This window comes from Thunnus albacares, chromosome 9 (genome assembly GCF_914725855.1).
Source record: "Thunnus albacares chromosome 9, fThuAlb1.1, whole genome shotgun sequence".
Classification (NCBI taxonomy): domain Eukaryota; kingdom Metazoa; phylum Chordata; class Actinopteri; order Scombriformes; family Scombridae; genus Thunnus; species Thunnus albacares.
In genome coordinates, this window is record NC_058114.1 from 33,299,911 (window position 1) to 33,315,689 (window position 15,779).

The window sequence follows — 15,779 nt, forward strand, 5'->3', positions numbered from 1 at the left end:
TGTGAGTGGATTCTGTATAAACCGTGGTTTTTATGCTCCTTCACATCAACACTGGTGCCTTTGTCTCTGTTAATCATCTTATCTCTTGCATCTTTTATAACAATGTTCAACACTATCATACCAGAGTTTTAGCTGCTTCATCCCATTTGGTTTAAAAGTCAGCTGACCAATTGAGTGAAGAAATAAAATATGAAAAATCCTAATAATTCAAAAGAATTTAATAAATCTTCTCAGTTTTTTGTTGTTGTTTTTTTTTTTACGATTGGTTCCATGTATGGTTCAGTACAAGTCCACATCTTCAAACTCTTCACACAGTCAACTTTACCAACACACAGCTGAACACATCAGCTCATTTTACACACAAAAGCAAATCCTTCCAGCAGACACAAACTCAACAACTCATGTGTCAGTCAGACACACTGAGATAAAAACACTAACAACAGGCAACACATGATGATCTTTTTATGGCCGTCTGTGAAGTGAAATCACTTTTTTATTATGTATATGTTGTTTTTTGACGGTTGACAATGTAATGAATATGTATTGTGTAAATACAGTCAGATGTGTAACTCTCTACAGAACATACTACAGTGTTTCTACAGGAACCAGTCATAGAAATGCAGCAGGAAAGCTTTAAGTGGACTATATTTCTGACGCTACATCTTGTTTTTTAGTTGAATATAGATGTATTTCAGTGTGGTTGTGATTTGGCAGATTGCTGTCCATATGAATACATGTTTGTGTTTGAAGATAAACTGAAGACTGTTGAAGTGAGGATGTAAATATTTGTACATTGGAGTTTTCAGATTTACTATCAAGTCACAGACTTGAGATTAGGGCTCCTGAGACTTGTTTATTATTGAACAGAAGAAAATGAAATACAACTAAAAGGTATGACAAGAGCAGTTTGGAGCAGAAAGAAAGAAAACTGCAGAACGGTGAAGAAGAGAGCTGAGTGAGAGCCCAGGGGACCTTTGTTCCCAGCTTGTCAGGCACTGGCCTCCTACAGAGCTGCCAATTGCCTCTTTCTGAGCTTAATGTGTTGCTTCATGCCAGGCACCTGGCATTGTTAAGTAGCCTACAAGGCAATCTGGGATAGCTTGTGCTCTGGCAGAGCAAAGTCATATGCATGTGCCTGACAGACTGTCCTTGTGTTTTTTCGCTTCCTGTCAGGCTTCTGGCATTGTCTGCCATTCCTGAGGCTGCCTGGCAGCTATGATTCTAAATCATCAGCACTTCTCCAAAACTTCACCTAGTGGGTAAGGCCTGGCAGCCAGATGACAGGATGCCAGAAGCAACACTTGGAGTCACTTACCCAACATACGGGAACAATACTCCCCGGGGCCTGACAAATATATAACTTTTGATCAACTTCTGTATCATCACGGCTTAATGTATGTTGTTTCAAGCATATTAAGCACTCTAATGTTTGCTAGTAGTAGGATACTTAAGGCTGCATTCACTGATTTTTTGTGACTTAACTAACAGTTGTTTACAGAAGAGCATTAGCATTCTTTTGGAGTTGTGTTTGCGTCCACTCACTCTCCTTTTAGCTTTGTTTTAGTCTCCACCAACTCCTGAGAAAAATACCTGTCTTTTTAAATGGTAATGCTCCATAATATAGTATACAGTGCTGTGCACTGGCACTAGTGTACGATGTTACCCACAGTGGTGGAAGAAGTATCCAGATCCTTTACTTAAGTAAAAGTACCAATACAGCAGTGTAAAAATACTCCATTACAAGTAAAAGTCCTGCATGAAAAATCCTACTTCAGTAAAAGTACATAAGTATTATGAGCTTGATGTTGTTAAAGTATTGCAGTAAAAGTAGTGGTTTGGTCCCTCTGACTGATATATTATTATATATGACATCATTAGATTATTAATAGTGAAGCATCAGTGTTAGAGCAGCATGTTACTGTTGTAGCTGCTGGAGGTGGAGCTAGTTTACACTACTTTATATACAGTTAGCTAGTTTAGTCCAGTGGTACCCAACCTAGGGGTCGCGCCCCTCCAAAGGGTCAGCAGATAAATCTGAGGGGTGGTGAGATGATTAATGGGAGAGGAAAGAAGAAGTTCTGATACTATTGCTGAACAATCAATCCAAATATTTATGAATGTGAGAGGTTTAGAGGGAAAAATCACTATTTGGTGGAGCTGTTAACAACTCATAGACATCTGAAATGTGACCCTTCTGCTTTTTGTAAGACATCAAAAGCCAGAAAAGTTAGAAACCACTGGTTTCATCTTTAACAATGTGTTGTATTTTAAAAGCTTGTTATATTATCCATTGTGTGAAATCTTCATCTGAACTAAAGTAAGTAAAGCTGTCAAATAAATGTTGTGGAGGCGTTCCCCAGTAATCCACTGCTTAAGACACATTCACATAACCACAACGGTTGATTCCAGCAGTGGACCGTTGTTGCATGTCACCTCTCCCTTGTTTTTCTACTACTGTTGCTGTAATATAGACTTAAAATGCCCAAAATAGATACTAAAAAAATTAATGTAATGGAGTAGAAAGTGCAATATTTCTGTCATGATGTTTCCTGATGTTTCCCACCACAAGGAAAGCTTTTATACACTATGTTCACCAGTTAGTCACTCATTTCATTTTAAGTTAATGCTAACAGTGGCTTTCACTTGCTGCAGCAGGTGATATTAGCAGTAAAGCAACATAACATAACAATTGTGAGTGAACCGTGTGTTTTTGTAGTGCATTATGACCAGTAGAGTGAGATTTTCTGTCATGACAATTTCATGATAATCTCCATATATTTTTATGAATATCACATCAATATTTTAAGCTCCACTTTGTAATTCTGACTTGAAATGTACAGCTTTTGGGAAAATAAGGTGTAAAAGTAAACTGTATGTTTCACTGTGTCAGAAACATATTCAATCAACAATCCCACTAGGTTTTAGTTACAGATTGTGAACATTTATTACACTACCACTTAGTTATATGCAAATGTTGAAAGGTAGATCTAATTAGATTCAATAAGGGATTTGAAAGGATGTGACACTGGATTCTGATTTGATGATTTTATAAAATGCATTTGAAACCCAAATCTAAAAAGTAGGTTTATCAGAGCAAGACTGATGAGAGCTGTGAGACAAAACATTCAAGTGTCAGGGAGTAAAACCATAACAATGAGCTGAAAGATGCTGAAATGCTCCGTAGAGCTGCAGGAAACTGCAGTCGTGTTAATGTAATGAGCAGTGGACAGAGCACAGAGCAAAACATCTTATTAGTGAGGAGGTCAAAGATACAGCAATAATAAAAACACATTTTTCATTAATGAGATTCATTTCTTTTCGTTCAGAATTTAGTTGAATCTTGAAACCTTTAGCTACAACGTTGCAAGAATTTTCAATCTGACACACAGAGGGTTCTTTTTTTAAACTTAGCATCTCAACCACGTCGGTGTAAGGATAATGTAGTCTATATTTAAAACTTTGTGTGCAGTCTAACACTAGCTGATGCAGGTCTACAATAAGTGAAATATTTCTTACATGATGATATTTATTGGACATTTAAATGTCTGATTAACCTCTGTTGACACTATTGCTACTATTACAACTATACTTCTACTTTCATACTGGTACGACCACTACTCTCTCTGTGTGTGTCTGTGTGTGTGTGTGTGTGTGTGTGTGTGTGTGTTTGGTGTCCCAGGACAGCCGTGGAAGCAGCAGCAGCAGCATGACGAGTCAGCGGCTGGTCTCTGCGTCTCCTGTGTCTCCACTGAGCTCAGCCGGCATCCCCACCCCCGCACAGCTCACCAAAACCAACGCACCTGTCCACATCGATGTAGGAGGACACATGTACACCAGCAGCCTGGCCACCCTTACCAAATACCCTGAATCACGGTGAGAGACACTCACCCACTAGGAAAAAACATTCCCTAAAGATACCATCTTCTTTTCTTCATGTATCCATGAAAACACACAAAACATCTCTTTAAAATGAAAGTGCTTGGTAGTCTGGGAAAAGGTAAAAACTAAACCCCTTAAAAAGCCTTTAATTAGCAAATTAAGTAGGTTTTAAGTGATACATGACTTTCCCCTTAATTTACATATTATTTCAAATACTTGAAAAATCCATTAGTTTTCAGTTTAGGGCATTATTGAGGTTGTGATTTGGTTTGCCTTAGAGTCTGAAATATTAAGGTGAAAATTTATGAGATTTTAAGGGATTTTTACTCAGTATTAAGGTACATAAGAGCAAGATTTGGGGTACATTCATGGATAAATTCATGCATTCTAATATATTAAGGGCTTTCTGCACAGACTAAAGGACTTAAAATCTTTAGTTCAAATCTGTCTTAAAACAACAGTCAGGAGCACAAATGAAAATTTGTTTTTTCTTGCTGTAATCATTCCTCCTGTGACCATTAGAAGATCCCTTCATAATGCACTTGCAATGTAAGTGATGGGGGACAAAATCCACAGTCCTCCTTCAGTGCAAAAATGTATTTAAAAGTTCATCCGAAGCTAATATGAAGCTTCAGCGTCCAAATGAGTCAAATCAAGTCTTTCAATGTTAGTCTTTTTAGTGCCAAAGTTCCTCTTTTTGTTACTATACTTCCTATGCTGCTCAACAGGGAAACACTGTCTGAGGAAACACAAAGAGGGAATTTGATGCTAAAAAGACTGTAAATGTGTCAGATATCCACTTGATATGACTAACTCAGACTGCTGAAGCCTCATATAAGCTTCAGATAAGCTTTTAAATGCACTTTTGCACAAAATGACACACATTTAAAAATGACAGCTTTGTCAGCAGTTCTCCTCGGTACACATGCACACAGTTTTTCAGGTACTTGGCAGGTTGGTTGTTCCTGCATCTTGGAAAAGTTGCCACAGTTCTTCTGTGGATTTAGGCGTCTCAGCTGCTTCTGTCTCTTCTTGTAATCCCAGACTGACTCCATGATGCTGAGATCAGCACTCTGTGGGAGCCAGACCATCTGTTGCAGGACTCCTTGTTCCTCTTGTTGCTGAAGATAGTTCTTAATGACTGTCTGGATGTTTGAGGTCGCTGTCTGCTGCAAAATAAATTTTGGACCGATCACATGCCTCCCTGATGATGTTGCATAATAGATAAGAATCTAAACCTCTAAAGTACCTAAAACTTTTAACCAGGACTGTAAATGTAAATTTAAGGTAAAAATGAATGCATTTACCTTCATGCTGAACCATACACACAACACTTTATATATTTTTCTGTTAGAAACCAGCACAGTTTCTCTTTGCTAATTAGTCCATCTAATAGATGTTCTCATGACTCACTGGTCATGAGAACATCGATGCTTCTGTGTTTTAATAACTGACTCTGTGGCCTCTTTGGGTGACTGTTTGTGCCCACATGTTGCTTTGAAAACTTAAATATAGTACAGGTGATTGTTAGAGTACTTTAAAGCTGCCAGATGGCATTCAGCATGTCTGCCATGTTAAACTGATTGTGAAAGTGTTTTCATTAAATCCAGTAAGTGCTGCGGGCCCACTGACTTTAACCACTTCAAAGCTTTGCACATGCAATGTTTCTCATTCTGCCTCATACAAATCTGTGCTTGACTCTGACTGTGTAACATTTGAAAGAAGAAATAACACATTCTTAAATAGTAATAAATCACAGTGTTTCTCAGTTCAGCACACCCAATGTTTTCTGTGGCTACAATCTTACTTGGTCTGGTATGACCAGTAGCTTATGGTGGCTAATGTTAGCTAATGTTAGTCAGTTAGCTGACTTTATGACTCTGCTGGTCCTACTGTTACACTATGTGTCAAGTGTAATTACCACTTGTGGCCACAGTGAACACCGTTTAGAGAAAATTAATCTAGTATAGGTTTGCATTTTTTAGCGATCAAAAACTTGTTCAGTGTACATGTATATATGTGGTCAAGTATTTTCTTAAGATATATTTGAAAAAAAATCTGGACCTTTCCTTTAAAGCCACTATGCATTTCAACAAATCCTCCAAATTAAATCCAAATTGTTTAACTATGTGACACGAGAATGACACAAAGGAGCATTTTCTAATCTGGCGACCTATTGGCAGTAATCGGCAGGACATTATTTGTCTGTGCTTTCCAAAACCATTATTAATCACAGTTAAAAAGTAATAAAGTTTTATGATGTGACAACACTATGGTTAACAGGGTTGAGGGTAGGGGATGATCAAAATTTTAGTTTTTAAAAAATTGTGCCGACTCACAGTTGGAAATGTGACACTCGCGGTTGAAAACAACGGTCTCCTGTGGCAAAGTCCACTGTTGGGTTATTCCTCCAAATGAGGAAATTTATCAACATATATATACATCTTCTGAACTGCACCACTGCTCCGGGTCATAATTACTATAGCCACTAGATGGCATCTGTCACTCAAATGTAATTATATGTCCTTTTTGGGCGAATGGCATCACGACCAATTAGGTTGTTTTTCTTGGGAGGGCAGTCTCATGCATTTACAGTTCAGTAGTTTTCAGTCCATTGTGACAAACCTAAGCAAAGCGAAGAAAGGTACCCAAATGACTTCCTATCAGAGTACTTCTACTATCCACTGATGTCAGAATACAACAGTGGATGATGGTAAATGGTAAATGGACTGTACTTGTATAGCACCTTTCTAGTCTTCCGACCACTCAAATCGCTTTTACACTATGAATCACATCCACCCATTCACACACATTCATACGCCCTTGTGAAGTAATGGCTGCTGCACAGTGCTACAATGATAGAAAACATTTGCAAGTGTTATAGACATGTCATCTCTATTACTACATGGAAATAAGGTTGAACATCCTATTCATCCTGTGTTTTTATTTAGTCCATCTCCCCGTACTTTTCAGCTGTCAACAATGGCATATGTGACTGAACGTTCAGCTGCTGCACTGTATTGTAGGACATCTGTGGGCAGCAGACATGACAGCCTCACCAACATTTGGTCGGTATTTCTCTCTTTGTCTGTGGTCTGTGGCAGGATCGGCCGTCTGTTTGATGGAACGGAGCCCATTGTGTTGGACAGTCTAAAGCAGCACTACTTCATCGATCGAGATGGCCCCATGTTCCGCTACATACTCAACTTCCTCCGGACCTCGAAACTCCTCATCCCAGATGACTTCAAAGTGAGTGTCTGTCTAGAGCTTTGATCAGGTACTACCACAGTATATCACTAAAATGTGTCTGAACAGTCCCAAACCACAGAGAAAGCAATAAATAGATCACTTTTCAAGACTGTTTGTCAGGAGAGAGATTATAACAGTCCAGACATCTTATAACCACTTAAGTATAATGTTACACTTCCCCCTATGACACTGAGCCCTGTTCACATTCACACAGTTGCACACATTCACAGCTTAGCAGTTGGGGGTTGAGAGACGTTTCACCTCAGTGGTGGTAATGAGGAAGGGGCACGCACTGTTCTTTCTTGTTGTAGAAAAATGAAAATTACTGCAGTTAATGGGCCTCATGCAAGAACTACTCGCACAGAGTCAGACTGGCCATTGGGAGCACTGAGAGAAATCCCGATGGGTTGGTCGCTATGTGGGCCACATGAGCATTATGTGGGCTGCTCGAGCGGCCCATTATACAAAAACAAGAGTGAGAGAGATGTGTTGCACCCCCCCTGTTCACCATATTATCATCATCATGGCTGCCAATTTAATGAAAGGTGTTTTGGATTTTATGATTTTTATTGCCATATTTAGGTGCATCAACTTCTATACTACAGCAGTTGCTAAGAAACTTATCTCACTCTGACATCTGCCTCTGTGTCTCTCTGCAGGTCTCTGTGCAGTTTCATCTTGTGTTGCAGCTGACAGTGTAACATCACCTGTAGATTATAATATTCTCCTCTAATATCTCTGTGATTGTTACATGACCACCTCTCATATTAGTCATGGACCACTTTGCTTGATGTTTTTTAGCATCTAATTTTACATCAAAGTGTTCCCTCTTTGTTTCTGTCACACTACAGTGAGGCTCTACGTCGTTGTATCAATATCTTCTAATTGTTTCGGGTCCCTTACTACTGACACTCCTAAACTTAAAGGAACACCGATTTTCAACCTTATCTCTAGCTATCTGAATTAAGGATAAAGTGTGGAAAACAACAACAGTTGTCAATGTTCTCTGTGTCTCTGGGGCACAGCTGCAAAATCTGTTGTTCTTCTGGCCACCAGCGCCATCATTTGACATGTACAGTGAGGTAGTTGGGGGCAAGGAAGAACTACAGCAACACCTTTTTGCTGTAGTGGTAAGGACAGTCAAAGGTGGGTCTCCCAAAACACTCTCAACCACGTTACACTAGCGATAGGGAAAGCAGACACTAAAATATCATACTACTTAAATACTTTAAAATATCAGCATATTTTAAAGAAAACTAGTTTCATGATACGCAGCCAAATATCGTGCTGTGGAATCAGACACAACAGAGTATGGAGGAGGAAGCCACTTTGGGAGCTGTAACAGTGGCAGCTGAAAGAGAGGTGCTGCAGCCAGAGTGGCTTTGCAGCATGAACCGGTGCCCAGTGAGGATTGTCAGAAAGAATGGAGACAGACTGAAAACTCTGCACTTCAACAACGTTTGCAGTGGTAAACCTGACTTTATTTTCTGACAGAATATTAGACTTTGCCAACTCTGAATACAAAACAGCACAACAGCGACTGTGTTACCTGTGATTTATAATCTGCATCTAAATGGAGCACAATCTGGTCTGGCTTCTCGTTGTCCAAAACGATAAAGAAACAGCATATGGTTGCAGGTTTTCACTCCTTCATCCATGATTGTTTCCCAAACAAAGCTGAAATGGAGACAGCAGACTGGGAGGTTTTTTGACTATCCATCAGCACCGGCAGCTCTTGCAGCATTCTGGCCAATGTAACATTAAAGCTCTCAGTAAGTTGCATTGATCCAGATAATTGACTCCTGCGCACCATTTGTTTTATGATCCTTGCACACCGGTATGATATACCCAGACTTGATGAGGAAAAACATTTTGTAAATTAGCCTCAGTGAAGTGCTCGTACTTTGCTGTACTCACCGGCTGTGTTCCGTTAACACACGATCAGTAGTGGATTGGGCGTAATATACGCAGTGCATTCTGGTTCTTGTAGGATTCCCCCCTTAAGAGCAATACGGGGAATGTACAGCTTTTTCCCAGTTTTCTCTAGTTACAGGGCACCAACTAAAAAAATAATTGCATATTTTTACTACATACGAAATATGTTTTTACTCTTTGGTAACATTTTTGTGAATGAAACCTGCCCACAAACCAAGCAGAACATGTAGTCTAATATGGATGTTTTAAGGGTGTTGGTTATGCTAACAATCACATCTCAAGAACATGCACCTCTTCATGGGAACGGGTGACATCTATCAGGCTGAAATGAGTGATTTACAACAAGTTCGGGCAGTTAAGAGAGTTTTTTGAATCCGACTTCAAACACTCGTATGAGCAAACCTCACAGAGAAAATAAGAGTTTTAGGATAAAAATACAAAAATGTTCTTGCATGAGGCCAAATGTGTTGCTTTCAGCCTTTTACCCAGATCCACTGGGGGCAAAAATGAAATATAGTGGCTCTAACTATGTATTCAGTCAGCTGCTACCTAAGGTTTAGAATCACAGTTGTTTTCAATATCATTATGAACCAGTCATTTTTATCTCAGTCGAACATTTACTGATTGATTGCCGATGTATTATTTGTTTTGGGCATAAACACAAGTGTGCAGGTATCAATAACACATTCTTTGCCTTGGAAAACAGGTCTTTCCTCAACGTTTATACCACTGTAAGACAATCCTGTTTTTTGTTCTCCACAGATGATCAACATATATGATAGATGACCTGATATATATACTACTTTCCAAAAACCACAACATACATTACATTAAATTGTTCTGTGAAGTTTAATAATTAGGGCACTCAATATTCCTATTTCATTCCCTTAAAAAAGCTAGTGCAGACAACAAGACTTTCAAAAATTTCTGAATCACTGTATTGCTCACACTGCAAGACATAATATGTCCCATACTGTTGTCATGGGGATGCACAGAGCAGATTCTGTAATGACTTAGCTAAATTTAGTCATTTGTACCCTCAAATTATGAATATGTTGAATACATAATTGAACAAATTAACTAAAGGTTACCTCCGTGTTACAAATGGTCAAACGATGGTGATTGTTTCCAGTAAAATATGGCAGATGTGGACATGTCACTGCTGAGAGGGGAGACTCAGTACTCTTCATCACTGAGCTACTGTGCTTTGTTTATCTATCTTCACTAAAGGTCTTTGTGTGTTTCTGTATGTATGTCTGTGTGTTATGTGCTATACAAGCATTTCTATGCATCTATGTGTAACTGCGCAAGTCTTTTTTACAAGCTTCTGTCATGTATGCATGTCTCTGAGCTTGTCTTCATGTGTGTGGTGTGTGTTTGCAGGAGTACTCCCTACTGTATGAGGAGGCCAGTTTCTTCCAGCTGGCTCCCCTGCAGGCTGAGCTGGAGCGCTGGAGGACTGAGCGTGAACATGGGCGCGTGTGTCGGGAGAGCGAGTGTGTTGTGGTTCATGTGGCTCCAGAGCTGGGCGAGAGGATCAGCGTGAGCGCCCTCCCCGCCGTGATTGAGGAGGTTTTCCCTGAGGTCATAGACGTCATGTGCAATTCCCTAAACACCAGCTGGAACCACAACTCCACACATGTCATTTGCTTCCCACTCAACAGCTACTGCCACCTCAACTCTGTCCAGGTACAAGACACATGCAGGGTTTATTCTTAAAGTGGACATATTCTGCACATTTACAGGTCTTTATTTTAACCTAGGGCTCTACTGGAATATTTTTGCATGGTTTACAGTTCAAAAATCCTTATTTATCTTATACTGGCCCTTTATGCAGCCCCTCAGTTCAGTCTCTGTCTGAAACAGGCCATTTTAGCTCCTGTCTCTTTAAGGCCCGCCTCCCATGATCCCATTCTATTCAGATTGGTCTGTTTCCAGAAGCTGTGTCTCGATTTCTGGCTGCTCAGGAGGTTTAAGTACAACAAACCATGAAACAAACTATAGTAGCAAGATTTCACTACTTTTTCTCATTCTTTACTCGAAATGTCAATTTCTCAAAGACATCCGTACATGTTCAAGCCAGATTCCAATCCGAAATATGTGAGTGGACAACATGAACAACACAAAAATCTTAGCAACCACCTTAGCAACCAAGGCTACGGAGTAGACCACCATTTGTGGGCATGTACAAAGTAGAAAAAAACAAAGCGTTCTGAGCAGGCTGAAGCCCTGGCTTTTGACTTGCAGGGAGCATTTCTACCTATGTTCCCCTCACATTTTGGAACTCTGACCATATTTAACATCCAACATCATAACAGGATTAAAATAACAGAATACCAGAAAAAGCATAATATGGTCCCTTTAAACTCAACACCAGGGATTGTAAGGCCTATAATGGTAAAGCATGGACGTTCTTCTTATTCATATCATGAAATAGTATTTCAGTCTTCATTTAAAGACTCCAAAGTAATAAATCTCCTCAAATGCATTTTGATGAGAGCAGAGTTCCTCTGCATACATTCAAGGGGGGAAGTGGGTGTGTAGCAGTTGTGCAGCAGCTCTGTGTCATCCCCATCATTGTTCCAAGGTCCACTGGAAGCATTTCATAATTGACGCTCAAGCAGTCTGTTGTTCAGCAGAAATATTTCCAATATTGGTCAGTTTGAACATGTTTGCAGCTCATTTATCATCAATGTAGTAATAGACTCTGTGGTCATACTTTACTCGTTTCAATTACTGTACGTGACATGCCATGTTTACTTTGTAATAGTATTTCTTAAATAGTGTATATAGCAAAAGGAAGCATTCCCTCTGCTTCACAGACATCAGAGGAGTGAAGTAAGCAAAATAAAAACTAATTTTGCTATATGTACATTAAAGATATACTCAATAACAAATGACATGCATCAGTAAATAGTGAAGTCATGTCAACTGACAAAACATTTCAATGTTTAAATACATTCGCAAGTGAAGTTCACGTTTCATGCATGTCCAAATAATTGCACCATCAAGAGGAAAAGTTAGTGAATCAGTCTTTAGAGGTAATATTTGGAAGAGTCAATATTAGGCTGAAGGAACATACAATATTAGGCTGAAGGAACATACTAAAAATGATGACAGTCAAACAAATAACATTCTTCAGTAGAGATAAATTGATGGCTGACGCATTTCATTATTGTATATTTGTCTCAGGAAATCTCAGTCAGACAGAGATGCAGTATAGAGGAACAGAAGACTCCTGAGGGCAAACTGAGATATTGTCACCATGTTCACTTCAGTAGGAAGGGAGGGAGAGAAACTAATGGACTACTGTTAGTAACACACTAACACACAAAAGAACCGCAGACTATATCATTAAATCACATGTGTAGGTAATGAAATGAAGAGTGATCCTTACTCTTTCACATTTTTGTTCATCCCACATAACAATCAAAACCATTTAATTTTATTTTGTGTCGTGCCATTGTAATTCATCTTTTGCAGATAATGTAGTGATTCAAACTGTCCATTAGGTGGAGCTGTTAAGTCCAGTGAAACTTGTATCTGTTTACACGTGTACTCATAGTTTTTACATAGAATCATGTTGAAAAGAAAACAGTGCAGTGCACAATGTTTTTTCTTAGGATGGAGGGGATGTGGGCAAAATGTTTTTGCCTGTCTGACATTGCTCAACAGGGATTTATTTTAATGTATTGCAAGTTTGTGAAAAAAAAAAAAAAGTCCAACACACCATCCACCACTTTTACTCATTTTATTAATGTTTCAGTCCTCAGACCTTCATCAAGTAGAATTCATACAAACAGCATCACAATCATATTTATGTAAATATAAACATAGCCTGGGGGGAAAAAAACAGCATTCAGAGGGCGCCTGCAGCACTTCTACACCAACTTACCACCAATTTACCTAATGTACTCCATGTCCTAATGTAATTCAAAATTCATCAGTTTTAACAATATTGTTCTCACCAAAGTAATTGCTGACTTCTTGGAAGAGCTGTTTCCTCTAAGAAATGTGCCAGTAGTTTTGAGACATTGCTTCTAACAGACTTGTTTGAATTACAGCCACCATTATGGATGGTTTTTCCTGCTGTCCTTGGAGAGGACATTTTGCCAGCTGTGCCTATATGGATATTATGTTCATTTGAAAACCCGTTTTTGAATTTTTGAGTGAGTCACATCTGTATTGGTGGGCTCTACTGGCATTCACCTTAAAGGATAAGTCTGGTGATATTCTATATTTTTCTTCTTGTCAACAAATCCCACATGCAGACCCAAACCAACAATGAATTGATCCACTAGCAAGTATTATGTGTGTGTAACAAAGCCTGATACGGCCCAGACAGTAAGTATTTGGACAGTTTTACACATTTTGTTCAATTTGAAATTAAATAATGGATAATACATTAAAGTCTCAGCTTTAATATGAGCAGATTTACTTCAGTATCTCCCTATATAAAGCAAGGAATCTCTGTCTTTCTGTCTGTCTGTCTGTCTGTCTGTCTGTCCATCGGTATGTATGTATGTTTGTCCTTCGCATATCATGAGAACTATTCATCCAATCTACTTCACACTTGGCGGGTGGATTGCTGGGGAAACAAGGAAGTGCAATGTCTGTGTGAAGTTGGATGAGAAATATATAAAAATACCTCATGAATAACATTGCTTCTACAATGTTGATTTGCCTCTTCTTCTGCATGTGGAGTCAACGAACGGAAATACGGACAGCACCACTCTGCCATTGCAGCCCACATTGTGGTCAGAGGTGGGATTACACCCATAGTGATAAGAACTACCATAGAGAATGAAGTAAAAAAGTTAGTAGAGAGTTAAACTCTGGTCTGGACAGGCACATTTTGAACGGGCACTGCACTAGTATTATTAATTACAATAATTATGTTTGAACCACTAAACTTTGGGCATTATGTGTGAAAAGGGCTATGTCTCCCACACAGTTCTGTCTATATTGATGTAAACCTACTCAAATTAAAGCTGAGACTTGGTGCTTTATTTTATTTCAAAATATAAGCCACACTGTTGCACTGGCTGACATGTCCCTTCATTACCATGGACACACACACTATAGTTTATTTCGACTCAGTCTCACACACACCATCCTGCTGCCAGAAATACTCCAGCAGGATGGTGTGTGTACACCAAACATGTATTCACCCGCTGCTGAAAACAGTCCCCAACAGATGCAGATGCATTTCCTCCTGTATGAGTAATGGTTGTTAAAAACTACAGTAACCAGCTGTTTGAGGAAATGACTGAATCTTTAAAAAAAACTGAAACTATATATTTGTGAGGTTTTTTTTTTTTTTTTTAAAGATTTACATCTTAAGTTGGAACCAATGGGTTTGGAGTCAGAAAGTATTGAGGGACGGAACAACACATTGTTGGTCTTGGTCTTTTCTTGGGAACTGCTGACAACACCAACAGTATTGAATATTGCCAACCATATTCTTTAACTTGGTGCATTTCTGTCACAGTGTCTATTTTGCTTCTATCACTGAAGGATGCTAAAGTCACTGACTTTCATATTCTACAGTGTCTTTAAATGTATCCAGAAAATATTAAATGAGTTCCTTCCCTCTGCTCAGCAGCACTCCATTGGAGAATGTGAATGTCCTGCTCAAAGGCTTCTTGTCATGCCTCACTCTTGTGTTGTTGCTGTTTGGTTTGTGTGTGACTGCAGGTGTTGGAGCGCTTGCAGCAGAGAGGGTTCTGGATCACAGGTTCATGTGGTGGCGGTGTGGACTCTTCTCAATTTAGTGAATACATTCTACGAAGGGAGGGCCGAGGCAGCTGGCACCCCCCCACCCTCATAAGAATCAAACAGGAACTGCTGGACTGAACTCAGAGGAAGGCACAGAACTTTAATATTGTGACATATCCACTCGTATCAGACTTAAACTGTTCTCTGCAAGTATGTGGACAGTTTCCTCAAAAAAAGAACATCACTTTGTCACTGAAGAATCCAACTAATCAGACATGAATACATGTTATCTTGTAAAGCTGTAGTAAATATCAGCTACACAGGTAACTAAAATGTCAGTCTGTCTACTTTGCTTCTTCACAAGATAAATCCATTACCACAAGGATCGGGGGGTGGAGAGGGGAGCAAAAGGAGTTATGGGAAATGCGGTCTATACTTTGAGAAATGCTAGCATTAACGTTTCCATTGGAGTGAGATGACGCTACCAGTCATCACCCCCATGGTCTCAGGTAGTGAGTGGTTGAAACCTACTGACCACATGTTCAGGCTGGAAGGTCCAGATGTGAAATGCATCTGTCACATTATACTGATATTTACTACATGGTGCAAAAACAGAATTTCACCTCTTATAACAGAGAGAAATTAAGCTATTCTTGAGAACTGACCGGTCACTACAGTTCAAAATCTGACTACATAGCTTTAACAAGACTTTTTATGTATCTTAAAGCAGTATTCACAGATTTTTTTGGCCACTTGGGGGCACCGTAACAAGCTGTAAACACAACATTGATATATTATCACCTTATAAAGTTAATATGACAAATGTGTAAGCAAAACAGTTGTCTATGTACACATCCAGCAGCCACATAGCAGTGTTAACATTGAATTCAGTTGAATTTGTGTCCACCTGATGAATGTAACTTCAATATTCACTCTCCTTTTAGCTCTAGTTTGGTCTCCACCAACTCACCGACCAAAAATATCTGTCTCTGTAGCTG

The 15,779-nt window shown here is 39.2% G+C and overlaps 1 protein-coding gene across 4 annotated transcripts in view; it reads left to right on the top strand.

The window, feature by feature from the left end:
- LOC122988295 overlaps positions 1-15,749 on the top strand; it is a 24,459-nt gene extending 8,710 nt beyond the window's left edge. Inside the window, exons 2-6 of one of the 4 annotated variants that reach the window (XM_044360496.1) lie at positions 3,680-3,873; positions 6,984-7,128; positions 10,447-10,752; positions 12,256-12,430; positions 14,761-14,847. In XM_044360496.1, coding sequence (XP_044216431.1) covers positions 3,680-3,873; positions 6,984-7,128; positions 10,447-10,752; positions 12,256-12,390 — 780 coding nt within the window. In that variant the 3' untranslated portion in view covers positions 12,391-12,430; positions 14,761-14,847. Of the gene's footprint in view, positions 1-3,679; positions 3,874-6,983; positions 7,157-10,446; positions 10,753-12,255; positions 12,435-14,760 lie in introns of those variants that run through there. The other 3 variants (XM_044360495.1, XM_044360494.1, XM_044360497.1) reach the window with 3 other exon arrangements.
- Positions 15,750-15,779: the final 30 nt, after the last annotated feature.